Genomic DNA, 19,772 nt, shown 5'->3' on the forward strand with positions numbered 1-19,772 from the left:
GGAAATATCAGGAGTAAAACAAGGTATTCATTATTTCCAATACTTTTTGATATAATGCTAGAAATGCTATCATAAAAGAAAAAGAAATCAGGGGAATAAGCAGAAGTAAAGAGCAAACAAAATAATTGCTTTTTGCAAATGATATTTTGGTTAACTTAGAGAATCCAAGACAATTGTCTAAAAATTTATACAATAAATTTAGTAAAATGTCCAGTGATTAAAAAATTCAACCTAAAAATGCAGCATTTCTACAAACTACTAACAAAACAGAAGAGAGAAATTCCATTTAAAATAACTATGGATTATACCTAGCTAGGCATATACAGTAATTATATGATTACAATTACAAAATATTTTATGGAAATAAAGACAGACCTAAATAATTGTAGAAATATTAATTGCTCACAAGTATGATGAATGTAATTAAAATTACAATACTACTTAAATAAATTTACATATTCAGTATTATACCAATCAAACCAAGGTTTTTTTTTAATGCCTAGAAAAAAGAAAAAAAGAAAAGAGATGATGTGAGTAACAAAAGGTCAAGAATTTCAAAGGAAATAATAACAATAAAATACATTAATCATCAAAACAATTTTGTACTGGTGAAAAGATTAGGTCCCAACTCCCACTCACTTGGGTTCCTAGAATGAGGATAGCTTCATCTTCCTTTCAGAATTCTAGGGTTATCCCTTAGGAGTGGAGTCATTCTGGAATGCGACTGGATTGAGCCCTCACCAGTGTGTTTCCCCTAAGATTAGTGTGGGGTTATCAAGAAGTTTCCCTTAAGAATGGTGAATTTGTATTCAATTTATCCTTGGCTTCTGATGATTCAGGGATGCCATTTAGGACACTGATGGAAAGACGGAAGTCAAATATCCTCTTGACCCTTCAAATTTGGAAATTCCTCTTCTGGTCATGAAGATTGAAGGGAGTCAGACCTAGAGGAGAAGGGAAGGCCTCACTTTCCCCCCAAGCATCCCCTCCATATCACTGTGTTGCTGGAAAGCTCCACACTCCAGTTTCCTGAAAAGCTGCTCATTCAATCTAATGCAGTGCAGGACCCACAAGGCACTGAAATCTTAGAACCAATTAGAAACAGACTTCTTCTCTGACATGATTTTACTTCATCAAATGGCATTCAAAGACATTTCCTACTTAGCCCAAGTTCTTTGATTGATTGATTATTTAAGATGGCACAGAATGCTGAGTCTGGAGTCAGAAATACCTAAGTTCAAATTTGGCCTCAGACACTTTAAAAGCTATTTGACTCTGGACAACCCTTAACCCTATTTAACTCAGTAACCCTATTTGACTCACTTTCCTCATCTATAAAATGAACTAGAGAAGGAAATGGAAAACCACTCCACTATCTTTGCCCAGAAAAGCCCATAAGGGTCAAACACAACTCAACAATAACAACATGTCATATTATAGAAGTACTTAAAGGAAAGGCTAATCAAAGTTCAAATTAATCTAAATTCTTGGACTTTAACATACCCTTCTCAGATTTATAGAAATCAGATTATTTTAAAAAGTAAGACATTACAGATTATTGACTATTGAATGGGAACTTTTTTCAGTTTTGTGTAATTCTTTTGTAAAAAAAAGATTTCATTCTATGGTTTTAAAAACTCCAAAAAATACAGAAAGGCAGGAATATTAAATACATCCTTATCAGATACAAGACAATAAACATTATGAGAAATTTTAAGAAAGCATAATAGACCTAAAGAATAAAGTCAAAGAACAAAGCATATTAAAAAAAAAAGTTTATTATATGGATTAAGCTGGTAACAATGAGGTAGTATGCCAAAATTTGTGAGGAAAATTGTTATCTTTAGTATTTACATCAACATAAGAGGAGGTTAATGGATTGGGCATGCAGCTTCAACAAAAGAACTCCCAAATGAAAATATGTAGTACTTCTGAAAATCAAAGATGAATAAATTAAAACAAATTACTAAAATGTTAAACTAATAATAATAATACCTAGTATTTATATAACACTTACTTTGTGCTAGGAATTGTGTGAAGTGCTTTGCAATTATTGCTCATTTGATCCTTACAGCAATTCTGGGAGATAGGTGCTATTATCCTCATTTTACAGATAATGAAACTGAGGAAAACAGAGGTTAAGTTGACTTGCCCAGTTTCACACAAATAAGTGACTGAGGTTGCATCTGAACTTGTAGTTTCCTGATTCCAGATCCAATATTCTACCCACTGTGCCACCCAGCTAATTAAGGTACTTTAAAAATATCAATAAAATGAATTAATGAGAGAGAATAAGATAGATTGCCAACATCAAAATGGAAAAAGTTAATTTGCGACAAATGAAAAAGAAATAAGGAAATTGTCTTAAGTAGTAATTCTCCAAAAAAGACCAATTATGTACCAACAAAATTGAAAATGTATGAGTTTTGTTTTGCTTTGTTTTTTCAGTGGAGATGGGGAGATAGTTAAGAGAAATGGCAGATTTTTATTTATTGAAAAATAATTTAATTTAAAAAGTCTATGCAAGAGGCAATGAAGGCCCAAACTTAAGTTAATGACTGGATGAGAAGAAGCTGGAAAGAAAGGCTGTGTAAAGGTAGAAATGACAAGATTTAGCAAATGATTGATCAGTGTGCAGTTTGAGAGAACGAGGACTGGAGGAAAAGGCTGAGATTGCAAAACTAAGTCCCTAGAAGACTGGTACCTATGACAGAAATAGGGAAGTTCAGAAAGGGAGGGGGGAGGTTTGGAGGAAAAGACAAGAAGTTCAGTTTTGGAATGTTGATTTGAAAGACAAAATTCTGTTGATTTGGAATGTTGATTTGAAAAACATAACTTGAATCATGTAGTCACTGATTTCAGCTCAAAAGAACTGATGCTTCTCTTAACAAAGACATCATGATGGAGAATAGGAATGGGATCAGGCATTCTGGAAGTGTTTGTTTTGCTAATAACTATATTTCTTTGTTACTATGGAAGATTTTACTGGGGCTGGCAGAGGCCAGTGGGCAGTGAGAGTTTGAAGTAGGAAATGAATTAACTGATAATTCTGGTATTCATATGCCACTTTCATCTTTGAAATAATGACTTTGGGGACACCCTACATAATGGATGATCTATTGGTGACATACACCTTTTTTTTTTTTAATTAGGTGGAGCAGGTGAAACAAGACCGACAGCTGGACTCCTTATACTTTAGACAACTACAGGCTCTGCATAAAGAAACTGTTCCCAAGAAAGATGATGAAGTAAGACAAGTTCTTCCTTATATAAACAGACTTTTTTATCTTGAAAATAGAGTTAGCACTTTGCATACAAATGAAAAAAATAGAAAGGAAGCTTTGCTAAAACAAGAGCATGAATTTTGATTCATTACTCTTGATTTCCCAGTCACAGGGCTATTGAGAGCTGTTAACATTTTGCAGACATATTTAATCCCACAGCAGGAAAATCAGAGACTGATTTATTCTGGATCTCTCCACAGCTCTTCTTCCCTTGGAGGAAAGGCTGAGATTTGTATCTAGAAATGGTTTCATTTTAATGCTGTTGGCCAGTCTTTAAGAGAGCTATACTTTCCACCTACTTGAAGGTTAGGAAAGAGTTAAGAATTCTTCTATTTGGAAAGGGAAGTGTTTGGTTGACGACAATAAACCAAAAAAAGTGACAAAGAATTAACAATGTCCATTTGAAAAAATTATTGAATTAGATATTTTTATTTTGTTCATTATTTTGTTACTTGTTATTGTGTTTTTAAAAATTCACAATAGTCATCTTAATAAGCCCTGGATTTAAAACATTACATAATAAAAGCTAATATTCATAAAGTTTGAAAAGTGGGCTACCTACATTATCTTCACAACACCCCTGTGAGGTTTTATAATGCTTTTATAATCTCTACTCGACAAATGAGAAGAATTGAACTCATTTCTTCCTAAGACCAACACTCTATCCATTGTGCCACCTGGCTGCCTCTAATTAATTATGTTAATTAATATGTTAGAAAATGTTGCATCAAACTATTAACAACAATGTCATGAAGGCATATGTTATGTTAAGCTTCAAACCAATAATATGAATTTAAAGTATTTCTCTTAAAATTCTTCCTACTAAGGGAAAGCTGGGTTTAAAACTTAGCTGATATTTTTTATCTTATGCTCAAGGTATTACTTTTCTTTAGGTGAAGGAGTGGGAGGAGTTCAAGGGGTAACAGACTTCCAGAAAACTTCTTTGTCCCTACTTTCCTGTATATGCTATTGTAAATTGTTAATTGAAGCTTTCCGCTGTGATCTGGTTTGCTTTCAAACAATAATACTCAGTTTATCTAGCATTGTTTACTGAATTGCTCTGAGAAAATAATTACCTTTATAAAAATGACCTGTTCTCTTAGAATTGATACCAAGTATCAAGTTCCAAAGCAGAAGAATGCATTGTAGGGGCTAGGCAATTATAAGACTTACCCAGGGTCACATAGCTAGGAGGTATCTGAAGAAAGATTTGAACCCAGGGCCTCCCGGTCTCTAGGCCTGGCTATTGTACTGGCTGTCCCTAATAATTAACTTTTGACTCTTTCTTCACTAAGAGTAGAGATTATTTCTATTTTTTTCCATTTGTATTCATAACTTCTCGCACCAGGCCTGACACATAACAAGCACTAAATTAATTTCTTGTTTTTCTGACACATTGCTTAACTGTGAAAATGGGAAGAATACATCTGCACTCTGAGATAGATATTTGTAAAAATGCAGGTTTTTTGATAGCAAATGTTCCTATTTATGTTACAAAAAATCCCTTTGTACTACATTAGGAAGACACATCTGATTTGCCAGACTCTTCTATTCCCAAACAAACACAACTTTGGGATAAAGTTCCTGAGGAATTTAGACATCTTGACTTTAATTATCTGGTTAACAACAAGTTGGAGTTTGAACATTTCCGCCAGTTTCTTGCTTCTCATTCTGCTAGGTATGTAATGGTTACCATTTATACATTTATTTAACTTGCAAGGTAAAGTGGCCCAGCATTCTTGTCTAATCTGTTTCTAATTGAATGAATATATTTCAGGGATCCTTTGATACTGAATTTTGCCTTTGTCAGAATCCAAAACATCATTCTAAATGCCCAAGAACTCTTAAACATAATTATTAGAAAAGCTTCTATATACATTTTAGGTTTCAGATTTGGGTTTAACATTTTTTTAAAATGAAGATATTGTTTAAAATCTGTTTTGAGCAAAAGTACAATAATGAAGTCATTTGGGCATTGACTTTTAAAAAATAATGCATTTCTCTCCTTTCTCAGTTTTCCTTCTTTTATGCTCTGTTGTTTCTGGGAAGATAAGGTTACTTGGTCACAAAAGTATACCTATTCCAACATTTCAATAATACATTTTTTTCTTAAAGAATAAAAATTATCTTAATATTCCATATAGTGAGGCACATTTCATACATGTGATACAATATTAGTGTCTACAACTAAATAACAAAAAGAAATATTAAAATTTTCTGATATATTTTAATGTAAACTCAGCCATTGTCACTTGTTGGTGAATCCATTCAAAGTTTAGTAGAAGGTGACTTCTGAGTGTAGAATTTGGCCTTAAAAGTCAGTGATAGTACCTGATGCTCATTCTTATGCATATATTTGATCAAACTATTCCTTTGTTATGGTAGAATTTTTCTGGATTTGTAGTTAGAATTGCCCATAATCTAGCGCAAAGATGAAATGTAACATGCATTGTTTCATTGAAATCTAATTTGTTTGAATTATATTTATTTGGCCCAGTAAAAAAATCATCATTTATTAATAACTTATCATTTGTGAGTTTTTACTAATAAGCTGATAACTAATAATTATTTTTACATGAAATTGTAAAATTACATTTTAAATGAAGATGCTCTTATCAAGCTACTACCAGTAGCAGTGTTTGGGATATCTTTTCCAATATGATGGTATTAAAGTGGCTAGATTTGTCATTGTCATATATTTACAAAATAAATAACTATTTTAAGGTAAAGGAAGCTAGAGTATAGTGTGTAATCAAACAGTTATTGATCAAATTAAACAATTCTGACCTTATCATTAGCATAATTTATGTTAATTAGTCATGGTCATCTACCTTCTAAATGCTTTCAAAACAATAATTTGTTCAGCAGAAATGGAATAAGTAATGAATGTTTAATAATTGCCTTTTTCAGACATTCACTTGTGTTTTATATGTCTTTTTATAGTATAGATTTCATGTGCTGGATCGATATTGAACAGTTCAGAAGAATACTTCATCAAGATAAAAAACTAAGAGAGGCAAAATCTACAGATATTAAAAACAAATACCTCAACAAAAAATACTTCTTTGGACCTAATAGTCCAGCCACAAAAGAACAGCAAGATGAGGTATCAGTATTTCAAAATAGAAGTATCAGAGCTAACTTTTTTTATTCCTATTTGGACGCAAAGATTAAGAGATTTTCTATAATATGCTCACTTTTCTTATTTACCTGGTAGACATTGTTATATTTTATTTCTTATGGCTCTTAATTCATCTTAATTAAGTTCCCTCCATAATTTTTTATAAAAAAGTTCTTATTTAAAGAAGTATTGTCATTATAGGAGAAAGTAAAATTTCATACATGTTAAGACAATGACAGGGGCATTTACCCAAGGCTTGTTAGATAACTTGAATTTTTCAAAGGACAGGAACATACTGACTTAGTCAACTAGGAAGCTTGACCTCCATTCCATTAATATATAATATTTCCCAGGATATTCCATGTCACAGAAAATCCTTTTTTCCCAAATTTTCTGTTTTCATAAGCTATACTCAGTGATACATCCTTACAATTTCAAAATACTTTTGGAAAGTATTCTCCTAGCTTTGCACTCTTGCAATAAACTCAACATTATCATTTTTATAAGAACATGTGTTTCTCTTATACATATTCCAAGAGTATAGTGAATTTAGCATCTTTTGGCTTTAGGAATAGTTTATCTGGAAGCATTTTACTGAACACCTCATGTTCACATGGGTTCATCTTTTCAAACAGTAGTCTAAATTTCCCAAACACAGAATTAAAATATACATTTATCACTTCAGGAGAAAATCAAAATGTTCAAAAACAAACATTCAAATCATTACTCATAAAAATGGGAAATTACATCCATCATATGACTACTTTGTATCAGGAACTTAGTCTTAATAACTTCTTAAATTAAGAAACAGTGTAACAGTATCAAGAATGATAAACTCGGAGTCATAGGAACAGAATTCAAATTTTTCACTTAATCATTACTATCTGTGTGATTTCCTCAAATCCAAATCTTTTCTTTTTCTTCTCATTGCATCAATTTATATGTTCAAAAGCTTTCTGATTTGATTTAACCAAAATTATTTTTATATTTTATTATAGTCTCTAACCTGAGACACAGACAAGACAACATGTCCTGGTAAATAGAGAGCTGGCCTCAGAGCCAGAAATATGTGGGAGTTCAAGCCTCATCTCTGATTTATACTGGCTTTGTGGCCCTGAGCAATTCACTTATCATCTTGGATCATGGCTTGGACTCTGCAGTATTTGTCCAGTAGAGTTATTTCCCTTATGCCTTAGAAGTTTTCCCTTGGTTAATAACATGGACTGTGAATGGGGCACACTACTAGAAAATTCTTTTCAAAGATGACATTAATTAATTAGTGGCACAGAGCCTGATTTTCCAGCCACATTTACTTTCAGAAATGTGTTTACATTAACAACCAATAAGAGATAGTGCTCTGTGCCCCTACACCCCCCCCCCCCCGCCACACACACAAAAAGAAAGGTCGACCCTTTCAATTCTGTAACAGAAACAGGTTTGTAATAAAAAAAAAATTTTTTTAAATGAATGTTCCAGTAATGTTTATATTTGCTTTGGTCTGTGTCGTTTTAAAGATTTTTAAAATTCATACAGAGGGTAGCTAACAAATATGTCACATTTCATAAATGTAAATAAGATACCAATAGAAAGCCAGGAATATATGTAAATAGTGAAGAAATCATTTTTTCATACCATGTTGGAAAAGCAAGCTAACCTAAAAATACATTAACATTCACTGAATTTTATATGAGGTAAGGGAAAAAACTTTCAACCACAGTAAAGATTTCCTTACTGATGTTTCCTTTTTTTTTTTAAGATAATGCAGTTAGCTGGTGGCTGGGGAATGATTCTTCATGAGCAGCTGGCATCATCTGTTCTGCTGGAAATTCAAAAATGTGTCCGAAGAAGGTTAGAAAACATGTGGTTGCCCTTGTTCCTTACAAGTGAACAGTTTGCAGCACGACAAAAAACAAAGGTAACAAAAGGGGCAGAAACTCATTTTGATCTTTGGTGCAATGATGACTACATCCAGATGATATATATCATCATACTCAGTATTCAATGGTAGGAACTTCAAAGGACCATCCCATTTACCGAACTGACCAAACATTTTGGAGCCAGATCACCAGGAAATGCTACTAGCCTTCTGAGTAAATTAAGGAAATAAAGTAGAGAAGAGAAATTAGAATTTGAAATTACAGAGCCTTAAAGCTGCTTGATGTTAAAAAGGGAATCTGTGCTAAATAGCTTGGGTTGGAAGTAATGCTGTTTCCTTTCTGGCTATTTCAATTCACAATCCAGAGAAGAAATTATTCCCCCAACCACCTAACCTCACTTTATGCCTCTCTTATCTATACATATCACCCATAGACCCATTTTCTCATCTCTAGAAAATTTTTTGTGTGATGAAAATGTAAGAATAGGGAAAACTTCTGTTGAGTTTTCTACAGCAGACCACATCTTCATAATGACACAATTGACTGAGGTGTATATAGAATATAAAGTCTCGCTGTCTGTTTTTCTGTTAAGTCAACAAGTCAAGAAAATTAAGTGCCTACTATGTACCAGGCACTATGCCCAGGTGCACACAAGATCCCATGACAGTTGCAACCACAATGTTAGTTTTCTTCAATAATCTGTTGAGTAGTAACAGTAAGAGAGGCATTAAGGAGGAGATACTTGTTTAGTAGAGTTGTTTATAATTATAATCAAGAATCACCTGCATAAAATTCCAATCAAAGAGGAATTCTTTGTCAACAATGAGATTCTCCAAATGTTCCTGTGATTTTGAAACCCTGAACACTGTAAGACCTTCAAAATGAGTTCTAGCCACTTAAAAGAAATCAGCCATGACGTTTACATCAGAAAAAAGTGACAATGAATGTTATGCAGATTATGGCATATAGTTGGATGGGAAGTCTGTTGAGTTAATTCAGCTATACATCTATCTTGGAATGACACTCCAGATGGTCAGTGAACTGGGCCCAGAACTGACTCCGAGAAGACTGGGCATTAAGCTTAGTCAATTGTACAGTGCTTTCAGTGATATCCAGCTTCTTGTTGCTACTAACAATACACACGCAGCTAACTACACTATTCTCTACTAAAAAAAGAAGCTATTTTCCTAGGAATTCTCTATAGAACATGACAGCTTCTGAAGAATCAAATTACAAGTGATTCAAGGGGAAAAATGCATGATAGGTATAAGAAAATTGAAGTCTGTTACGTATAAGAGGCAGCATAGTATAGTGGATGGAGCACTGTCCTTGAAATCAGGAAGACCTTGGTTGAAACCTCACCTCAGACAGCTGTGCCTCGGTTTCTCTTCTTTAAAATGAGAGAATTAGAAGGAAATAGCTTCTGAGAGCTTTTTACCTCTATATCAATGATCTTAAGATTTGCATGTTAAAAGTGGTATAAAAATCATTAAGGACTTTAATTACCAGAACAGCAGATACTTCTGTCATGTAGTGAGGGGGATGACAGCTTGTAATAAGGGCTGCACTGACATCCACAGGGTATTAAAAGAACCATAGGAAAATCTCCAGCACATTTGCTAGATTCTTTGTGAAGGAAAATTATTCACAAGAATCTATAAGAATTAAAATCACAAGATGAGAATCTTCAACCACAGAAAGAATGTTCCCATGCCACAGATATATTGAGTAAAGTGATGGATTTGGTCAAGACGTCCCAGGGCTGAATCCTGCCTCTGATATTTACTGGTGGCAACCATTGGCAAGTCATATGCTCTCTCTAGAAACAAGACCTATACACCTTCTTCCCTGGGTTGTGAGCTTCAAACAAGATAACATATATAAAGCACTTTGTAAGCTTTAAAACACTATTTAAATAAACATTAGCTATTATTGTCTGTTTCTTTTCTATTACTCTGCACCCTATTTTATTTTTTCTTATAATTTTCATGAAAAATCCCTTTTAAATTCCTAAGAGGTGAATATGCTATCATCAGGTATAGGAAGGATCACATAAAAGAAACTGAGAAAACATAGAAAAAGAAGATCCAGGTCTTCCTCCCTAAAGGGAACCTGGGTTTGGGAGGTCTTGTTAAACAAAGAGATAGCATCTTGAAACCTAAAGAAGCCAGAACTAAGATAAATATCACTTTGAAAATGATTAAAATTACAATGTGATACTTCATTTAAGATGTGCCAATTTTACATTTTAAAGAATGTGAAAAAAATCAGACTTGTTGCCATCACGCAAATTTGTTCAGTTATCCATTTTTTTTTCTAAAACCAAGTGAAAACAGTAAAACGTTGTATGAAAAAAAGCAGCAACTACCACCAGTAGCTGGAGTGAAGGCATTAGCCCCTCTACCATTCAGAGTCTACTTGTAAGGCAGAAGCCAAATATCTAGGTTGATATTGTTGCCTTACACTGTGATCATTGACCTTATATATTGAAAGATGAGAACAAGCTGAGATGTCTTGGTAGGTGAGTAAAAAATCAAGTTGTGATAAGGCACAGGAAATTTGTTGCATCCCATGGCACTACTGTATCTATAATGAATGAACTGATTCTATGTTTAGTCTATATTTAGTTACAGATGGCAAATATAGCTGAAGATGTTACGCTCAAGCGACAAGGAGAGAAAATTGGAGTCTGGAAGGCAAGTAACATAAGTTTTTTTCCTGAAGATCCACATTTTCTGTCAGAATGTTATTTTTCTGTATCCTTATGCTTTGAAGACTTACTGGAAACTCTTAGCCACAAAGACCAAAGTTGGGAACATCTATCCTTAATTGGTTAGACATAGTAAACTATTAGTCCCAGTATAGGTTATTGAGCACATATGATTACAGGTAGTTTTCGTTTTAAACACAAAAGAAAAAATAGAATACAGAGCCAAATCAAGAGGTTCAATTTATCTCACAAAATCATTTTTATTTAGGATTGCATTGTAGCATCAGAGCTAAGATAAATCGTAATGATTAAAATCACAATGTGATATCTCATTTGAGACGTGCCAATTCTGCATCTTAAAGAACATGAAAAAATCAGTCTTATTGCTAATATCCACATTTGTGCATGGTTATCCATTTTCTTAATAAAAACTAGTGAAACAGTAGGACATTGTATGAAGGAGAGCAGCAACTTCCACCAATAGCTGGAGGGAGGGCCACTCAGAGACTGCTTGTAAGAGAGAAACCAAGTATCTAGGTTGATATTGCTGCCTTTCAGTGCAATTGTTGAGTGTTGAAAGAAGAGAGCAAGAGAGTAAGATGGAACTTTATTATGGTAGAGCCACTTGGCCTTGGAGAATTGTGGTATTTCCTGTGTCTCCACAGTGAGTGTTTTCCCTACATGTTGTGTGTGTGTGTGTGCCTGAGAAAGTGTTATTTGTACAAGAGGCTATTCAGCAAGCTACCTGAGATTCTAGGTATAAAGTACACCAAAGGCTTGGACTCAGTGACAACTCTGTGACCCAAAGTCAAGCAACAGCTACATCTTGACAACATCTTCTGAGATTTTTTCTGTCCATAGGTGTGCTTGTGTCCAAGGTCATGGAACCCTAACATATTCTACGTTCTGTTGGTTTCACCACAGTAATTCAAGCTAGAACCAAGTGACTCACTGATGGGAAACTGCTCCACTGCTTAAAGCCCCTTAAGATAAGGACATCTCTTTGGTTATCTGGTCTCTAATCCCTTTCTTGAACTAATCAATGAGATCCAAACCTCATGAAGAGATCAGAGGCCATAAAATATCTTCTTCACAATTTAAATCATCATAGCATGACCAATCTTACCTTTAAGATCTTGCCATTCAAAAAAAAAATGATCTTGTCATTCATTAATTGAGGAGGAGATGGAGCTTCATCCTTTGAGAAAGACTTCAAATAGATCCTCACCACAGCATGGTCATATGACACAAACCACAAAAAAAGGATTATCTTGGAACTCCAATGTATGCTTTCTTTTAAAATTTTAAGATCCCCTTAACAAAATAGCATTTTCTTAAAATTTTAAAAGACTTTTGTTTTAAATACTGAGTTATTTGAAATTGTTGCTCATTGGTCAAGGACTTGACATGTTACTGGATAAACAACCACATAATCCCTTCTTGAACTAATCAAAGAGATCCAAACCTCATGAAGAGATCAGAGGCCATAAAATATGTTCTTCACAATTTAAATCATCATAGCATGACCAATCTTACCTTTAAGATCTTATAATTCCATCAGTTGAGGAGGAGATGGAAAACTTCATCCTTACATTGAGAAAGACTTCAAATAGATCCTCACTATAGCATGGTAGTATGACATAAGCCACACACACACACAAAAAAAGAATTATCTTGGAACTTTAATATGTTTTTTTTTTTAATTTTAAGATTCCCTTAACAAGATAGCATTTTCTTACAATTTTAAAAAACTTTTGTTTTAAATACTGAGTTACTTGAAATTGTTGCCCAATGATCAAGAACTTGACATTACTGGATAAACAACCTCATCAATTTTGGCATTTTTCCAATAAATGAAAAAGGAAGTCAAAGTTATATGGAGGAATTGCTCCAGGTTCTCCTTGGAGAGATAAATAAAAACTTTGTCAGAGTTGGCTTCATCTGTTGCTGAAGAACAGGAAACATTTAAGAGGAAACTCATTTTACCTTGAAGTTTTCATGACAAATATAAGTTAAAAAACCACTATGAAAATAATTCAACTTAATCATCTAAGTTTGTTTTAGAGGATGAAGAAGTTGATATCTAGTTCAATGAAGAACTTAAGGATGTACCAAGCCAACTCAACATATATTTTGAATGTTCTCTGGGTTCAGTGAAAATATGAGCACAATTTAATGGGGAAAAATAGGTTGGAAAAAATGTTTCAAATTTAAGTAATAAAAGAGAACAAGGCTTATTGATGGCTTGGAAGACTCATGCTTCTATATTATGATTACTTTCCTCAAGAAGAGAAACTTATAATTAAATAGATTAATAATAATTTCAATATATTATATAATATAGATGATATAAATAAATTATAACATGATAATATGTATGTAATTATAATTTCTAGAATGCAATAATATAATTATTAATAATTATATTAATAATAAAAATTAAAATGACATCAATAGCTGCTGGGAAAGCCTTTGACAAAATATTACTTTTATTTCTGTTTAAAACACTGGAAAGCATAGGTATAAATGATTTTTTTCTTAAAATGATATGAAACATTTATCTAAAGCCATCAGCAATACTATTTGCAATAGGGATAGCCTAGAAGCCTTCTCAATAAGATCAATAGTGAACCAAGAATGCCCATCATCACCAATATTGTTTAATATTATATTAGAAATGATGGCAATAGCAATAAGAGAAGAAAAGGAAATTGAAGGAATAAGAATAGGCAAAGAGTTAATAAACATCTTTTTTTGCAGACAATATTTTAAAAATGCTAAAGATTCACTTAAAAAGTTAGTCAAGGGGGTAGCTGGGTAGCTCAGTGGATTGAGAGCCAGGCCTAGAGACGTGAGGTCCTAGGTTCAAATCTGGCCTCAGATACTTCCCAGCTGTGTGATCCTGGGCAAGTCACTTGACCCCCATTGCCTAGCCCTTACCACTCTTCTGCCTTGGAGCCAACTCCAAGATGGAAGGTAAGGCTTAAAAAAAAAAGTTAGTCAAAACTATCAATTAGTTTTAGCAAAATAGCAGGATATAAAATAAACCCACATAAGTCATCCACATTTTTATATATCACTAACAAAGCAAGAGGAGATAGAGATACCCCATTTAAAATAATTATAGATAGAATAAAATACCTGGGGATATACCTGCCAGAACAAATACAGAAACTACATGAACATAATTGTAAAACATTTTTATACAAATAAAGTCAGATTTAAATAAATGGAGAAATTTTAATTATTTATGGGTGGTTTGACAATTCTGCCCAAATCAATCTATTTATTCAATGCCATCCCAATTGTTAACAAAAAAATTACTTTATTGGGCTAAAAAAATGAAATTCATTTGGAAGAACAAAAAGTCAAGAATATAAATTAAATTGAGGGGGGAAAAGTTAAGAAAAGTGGTCTTAGCAGTACCATATTTTAAACTGTATTATAAAATAGTAATTATCAAAACTATCAGGTACTGGCTAAGAAATAGAAAGATAGATCAATGGAACAGAACAAGACATAGAACAAACAGTAGTAAAAGATGGTACTAACATGGTATTTGTCAAAAGTATAGACCTAAGTTTTGGGGATGAGAATTCACTATTTGGTAAAAATTGCTGGGACACCATTCACTAAGATGAGATCAAAATAGATGCACATAGACATAAAGAGAGATATAAGCAAATTAGAAGAACAGGGAATATGTTACCTATTAGATCTATGGATAGGAAAGAAAATTTACGAATAAACAAGATATTGAGTATTATAAGATGTAAAATGGATAATTTTGATTACATTAAACTAGAAAGGTTTTGTACAAACAAAACAAATGTAGCCAAGATTAGAAGAAAAATACAAAATTATGGGGGGAGGATTTTGTAGACAGTTTCTCAGATAGAGGTCTTATAACTAAAATATAAGAAGAACTTGGTCAAATTTATAAGAATAAGAGTCATTCCCCAATTGATAATTGATGGACAAATGTTATGAATAGATAGTTTTGGTTGAAGAGATGAAAGTCATAGACAGGCACATGAAAAAATGTTCTAAATTATTACTGATTAGAGGAGAGCAAATCAAATAAATTCTGAGATATCTCACATCTATCAGATTGGCTAAAATGATAAAAGGGCAAAATGAAAAATATTAGAGGGAATGTGGAAAAATGGAGACACTAATTCACTGTTGGTGGAACTGTGAACTGATCCAGCCATTTTGGAGAGCAATTTAGAATTGTTCCCAGAGAACTATAAAATTGTGTATATCCTTAACTTAGCAATACCCCTGTTAGATCTGCATCTCAAGGAGATCAGGGGAAAAGGAAAAGAACCTATATGTTCCAAAATATTTATAGCAGCTGTCTTTGTGGCAGCAAAGACCTGGAAATTTAGGAGATGTCCATCAATTGAGGAATGGATGAACAAGTTGTATATGTGGTTTATGATTATAATAGAATACTGTTGCACCATAAGAAATGATGAGCAGGTTAATTTTTTTTAACTTGGAAAGACCTTCACGAAATTATGAAGAGTGATACCAGTGGAACCAAGAGTATAGTGTGTACATCTACAGAATTAATACTTGAAGAATAATTACTCATTAATTAATGTCCCCCTCCAGAGAAAGAACCAATAAAATAAAAAGACAAAAGACATAACTTATTTATACACATTTTTTGTTTGGATGATGCTTTCTGGGGAGAAGAGATGCCTAAGAATTTTAATATAGCCAACAAATTAATTAAAAATTTTTAAAGAACAAAAAAAGAATCTGAAGGCATTAGACATGGCAAGCATTGAACAAAATCACATGCACAAAAGAGCTATAGATTATATCTTAAGAAGCAGCAAATTACAGTTTATTGATGGAGTCATGTCAGAATCATCTGTCTCTCAGTAGTTATGTTATCAGCTAGTTACAGCAGAGATCAGAATCAATACTAAATTATAAGAATTATAAGGCACTGCATACAGTTACATTAGCTAGAACTTGAATTATTAAAATAAGTTGTTGATGTCCAAAAGATCAGAGGTGATAAAAGGTAAAGATATTGATCATTATGCCTATTTCTTATAAAGGTTTAACCAATATAAAGCAGTCACCAATGTAGACATTCACATTAGGATCATTCTGATTATAAAGGATAACATAAATTTTGGAGAAATAAAGTATTTTTAAAAAATGTCTCCATAAAGAAGCTTTGAGTAAAAAGATAATACTTTTGAAATTTAGTATAAAATGCCATTTGGATGAAAGGCAGCATAGTGTAGTAAATAGAAGGCTGACCTTGGAATTCAGATTGCTGAAGTTTAAGTTTGCTCCTGGCATGTTCTAGCTTTAGGCAAGTCATTTAAACTCTTAGTCTCCCAGTCAAATATCTAAAAGAAGTACATATTACCTGATAATCTGTATTGAAAAGAAGAGTTTTCATAGTAGGAATTTCCCTATATTGAGGAAATTATAAATTCAGATTAAAATATCTCATTAAATAACTTAGACATTGTCACTAATTTGAGTTTTTCTATGTCTTAACCTGAATATACCCAAAATAACCATTTTGGTATCAGAATGTTGACTAAGATATTTTAAAATTATTTTTCCTAATGTAGAATTATCTTAGAATTTAATATTTTAAAAGGTTCCTTAATCTTTCCTCTTGTCTTTAAGAATCATTAAAATTAAACGGTCCTAGAGTAAGTTTCTTTTAAAAATTAACTCATTTATTTTTCAATTTTGAGCTCCATATTCTCTCCCTCCCTCTCACACCTTTCCCTCCCACTAAGAAGGCAAAAGAATAGGATAGGATATCAGTTTTACATGTGAAATCACATTATACATATTGCAAAAAAAGAAAATTGAAAAAGTATACTTTGATTTGCACACAGTTCTCTGAAGGTAGATAGCATTTTTTCATCATGAATCTTTTAGAATTGTCTTCAATCTTTGTATTGATCAGAGTAGTCAAGTTTTTCACAGTTGATCATTATTACATTACTGTTACTGTGCACAATGATATCTTGGTTCTTCTTATTTCATTTTGCATTCAGGTGGTGATGTCATTTTTTTTCTGAAACCATCCCCCTCAATATTTCTTATAACACAATAGTACTCCATCACAGTCTAGTGTCACAATTTGTTCAGCCATTCCCCAATTGATGGGCACCCCCCCAATTTCCAATTCTTTGCCAACATATATATGTATAGACATTTTATTTTATATATTTATATATTTTATAAATATAGGTCCATATCTCTTTTCTCTCGTCTCTTTGGTCTATGCACCTAGTAATTATATTGCTGGATCAAAGGGCATGCACATTTTCATGGCCCTTTGGGCATAGTTTCAGATCATTCTCCAGAATGGTTGGACCAGTTCACTACTCCTCCAGTAGTTCACTAATGTCCCCTCATCATCTCCAGCATTTGTCATTTCTGTTAGTTGTGAAGTTGTTTTAATTTACCTTTCCCTAATCACCCTTACATATATACTCAATATCCCCTTCTCTTTCTATCTCTCTTTTGGGTAAGATAGACTTTTATACCTAACAGAGTGTGTATTGATATTCTTTCTTCTTTGAACCAATTCCATTGAGAATGAAATTCAAGCATTGCCTAGCCCCACCTGCGTTTTACCCTCCATTATAAAAACTTTTCCTTGTCTACCTCCTTGATGTGAAAAAATTTGCCCCATTCTGTGGTTCCTTTACCCCTTCCCCTCCAGCATATCTCTCTCATCCTTAATTTATTTTTTTGGAGATCATCCCAACATAATCTACTTTACCCATGTCCTCTGCCTATGCAGACTCCTTTTAACTGTGCTAATAATGATAAAGTTCTTAAAAGTTATATGTGTCCTCTTCACATGTAAACAGTTTAATTCTATTGAGTGATTACTGTTATAAATAAAAATTGATCTTGGAGGCTTATTACTAGGTTTATAAGCATTTATTAGTTTAAAAAAAGAGAAAGATTTTCAGCTTTTCTAATTTAAAATAAAAATATCCCCTCCCCTTTTAGCTAGCACTCTGAGCTACAGTTTGCCAGAAATTAAGAGATAAAATAAAATTCCACCAGGATAGTTAGAGAGATCAATTGGCTGTAGAGATGGGAGTAAAAAAGACCCCACTCCCTTACTGCTTTCTGGTTTTTCAAACCTAAGCTCCTCCCTCGCATCTCAATCTTTTCCTTGGCCAATGGCTTTCAAACGTCCTGCCTCCAGGGCTATGTTAAGTCAGGATACAATCACCAGGACCCAGCATCAGACCATCAGCAGATATGTGACTGATTCCTAGTCCCCGGGGTGCTCAGGATCAAAGCTGGGATGACAATCCCCTAAATATTTATCTCACACAATCCTGCACCTCTGATTCTTTGAGAGGCCAGCATGTTAGCTAGTCTTCCTACTCTTGGTTCTCCAGGAGATTAACATGTTGGTCTCCCCACTGAATCATTTCATGGAGGGAGGTACTACAAAAGAAAGAGGAGAGAAAGAAAAATGATTGATAGGCACATTGCCAAAGAGCCATTAGGGAGCATTCCCCTTTTGGCATAAGTGTTTACAATCAGGAAAATAGAGGACTCAACTCCATTCAGCTCAGGTCATTATATCTAAAGGTTCACTCGGAATCTCCTAATATAATGTTTGATTTCTGCAAACATCCTTACAGCACCTTCTCCAGAAGATCTGCTTTCCTGATCCAGGGTATAAAAGATCATAGACTTTGGACTTTTAAGATAACTACACATTACTCTTTCATGCTTACCTTTTTATACTTCTCTTAAGTCTTCTGTTTGAATGTCAGATTTTCTATTCAGTTCTGGTTTTTTCATGAGAAGTAATTAGAAGTTCTCTATTTCATTAAATATCTTTTTATGCTGAAAAATTATACTCAGTTTTGCTGAGTAGGTAGGTTATTATTGTTTGTAATTCTAGCTCCTTTGTCCTCTCTTTCCCTCCCTTGGCCCTCCCACCAAATATTATATTCCAGGCCTTATGTACCTTTAATGTGGAAGTTGCTAATTCAGTGATGGCGAACCTTTTAGAGACCAAACACCCAAACTGCACCCTCACACCACATGTGAGCTGCTTCCTTACCACAGACAGGGGAAGGAGAATTGGACTACTGGGCAGAGGGGTGGGTGATGTGAAAAAATGTCCTCAGGCACAGTGGAGAGGGGGAAAGGAGAAGCCCCCTCCATAGCTTTGCCAATATAGTGCTAAATCATTTCATTTTGGCTGCTTGCAATATTTTCTTTTTGACCTGAGAGCTCTGGAATTTGTAATATTCCTGGGAGTTTTCATTTTGGGATCTCTTTTAGAAAGTGATTAGTGAATTCCTTTAATTTGTATTTTACTCTCTATATCTAAGATATCAGGGCAGTTTTCCTGTGTAATTTCTTGAAATATGATGTCTAGACTTTTTTTTAATCATGGCTGTCAGGTAGTCCAATAATTTTAAAAGTATCTTTTCTCAATCTATTTCCAGATCCATTATTTTTCAAAAATCATATTTCACATTTTCTATTTTTGTCATTTCTTTGACTTTGCTTTATTGTTTCTTAAAGTCATATGGAGTTATTAGCTTCTATCTGCCTAATTCTTATTTTTAAGAAATTATTTTTAAGTGAATTTTTAAAACTTTTTTTTTTCCTTCTGGCCAATTCTGCTTTTACAGAAGTTCTTTTCTTCAGTGAATTTTTGTTCATCTTTTACCAAGCTGTTGATTATTTTTTCATAATTTTCTTGTATCACTTATTTTTTCCCCAATTTTGCTTCTATC

At 33.3% G+C, this 19,772-nt stretch overlaps 1 protein-coding gene across 8 annotated transcripts in view; it reads left to right on the forward strand.

Moving 5' to 3' along the window:
• The window catches only part of RGS22 (regulator of G protein signaling 22), a 179,188-nt gene that overhangs the window by 125,655 nt on the left and 33,761 nt on the right, over positions 1-19,772 (forward strand). For 7 of the 8 annotated variants that reach the window (XR_008917546.1, XR_008917547.1, XR_008917550.1 and 4 more), the window contains 5 exons: positions 3,153-3,248; positions 4,805-4,962; positions 6,228-6,390; positions 8,162-8,320; positions 10,910-10,978. Coding sequence is in view for 2 of the 8 variants with exons in the window: in XM_056823271.1 (XP_056679249.1) it covers positions 3,153-3,248; positions 4,805-4,962; positions 6,228-6,390; positions 8,162-8,320; positions 10,910-10,978 (645 nt within the window). In the remaining 6 variants the exon portion in view is untranslated. The remainder of the gene's footprint in view (positions 1-3,152; positions 3,249-4,804; positions 4,963-6,227; positions 6,391-8,161; positions 8,321-10,909; positions 10,979-19,772) is intronic. The other variant, XR_008917549.1, reaches the window with a different exon arrangement.

This window comes from Monodelphis domestica, chromosome 3 (genome assembly GCF_027887165.1).
Source record: "Monodelphis domestica isolate mMonDom1 chromosome 3, mMonDom1.pri, whole genome shotgun sequence".
Lineage (NCBI taxonomy): Eukaryota > Metazoa > Chordata > Mammalia > Didelphimorphia > Didelphidae > Monodelphis > Monodelphis domestica.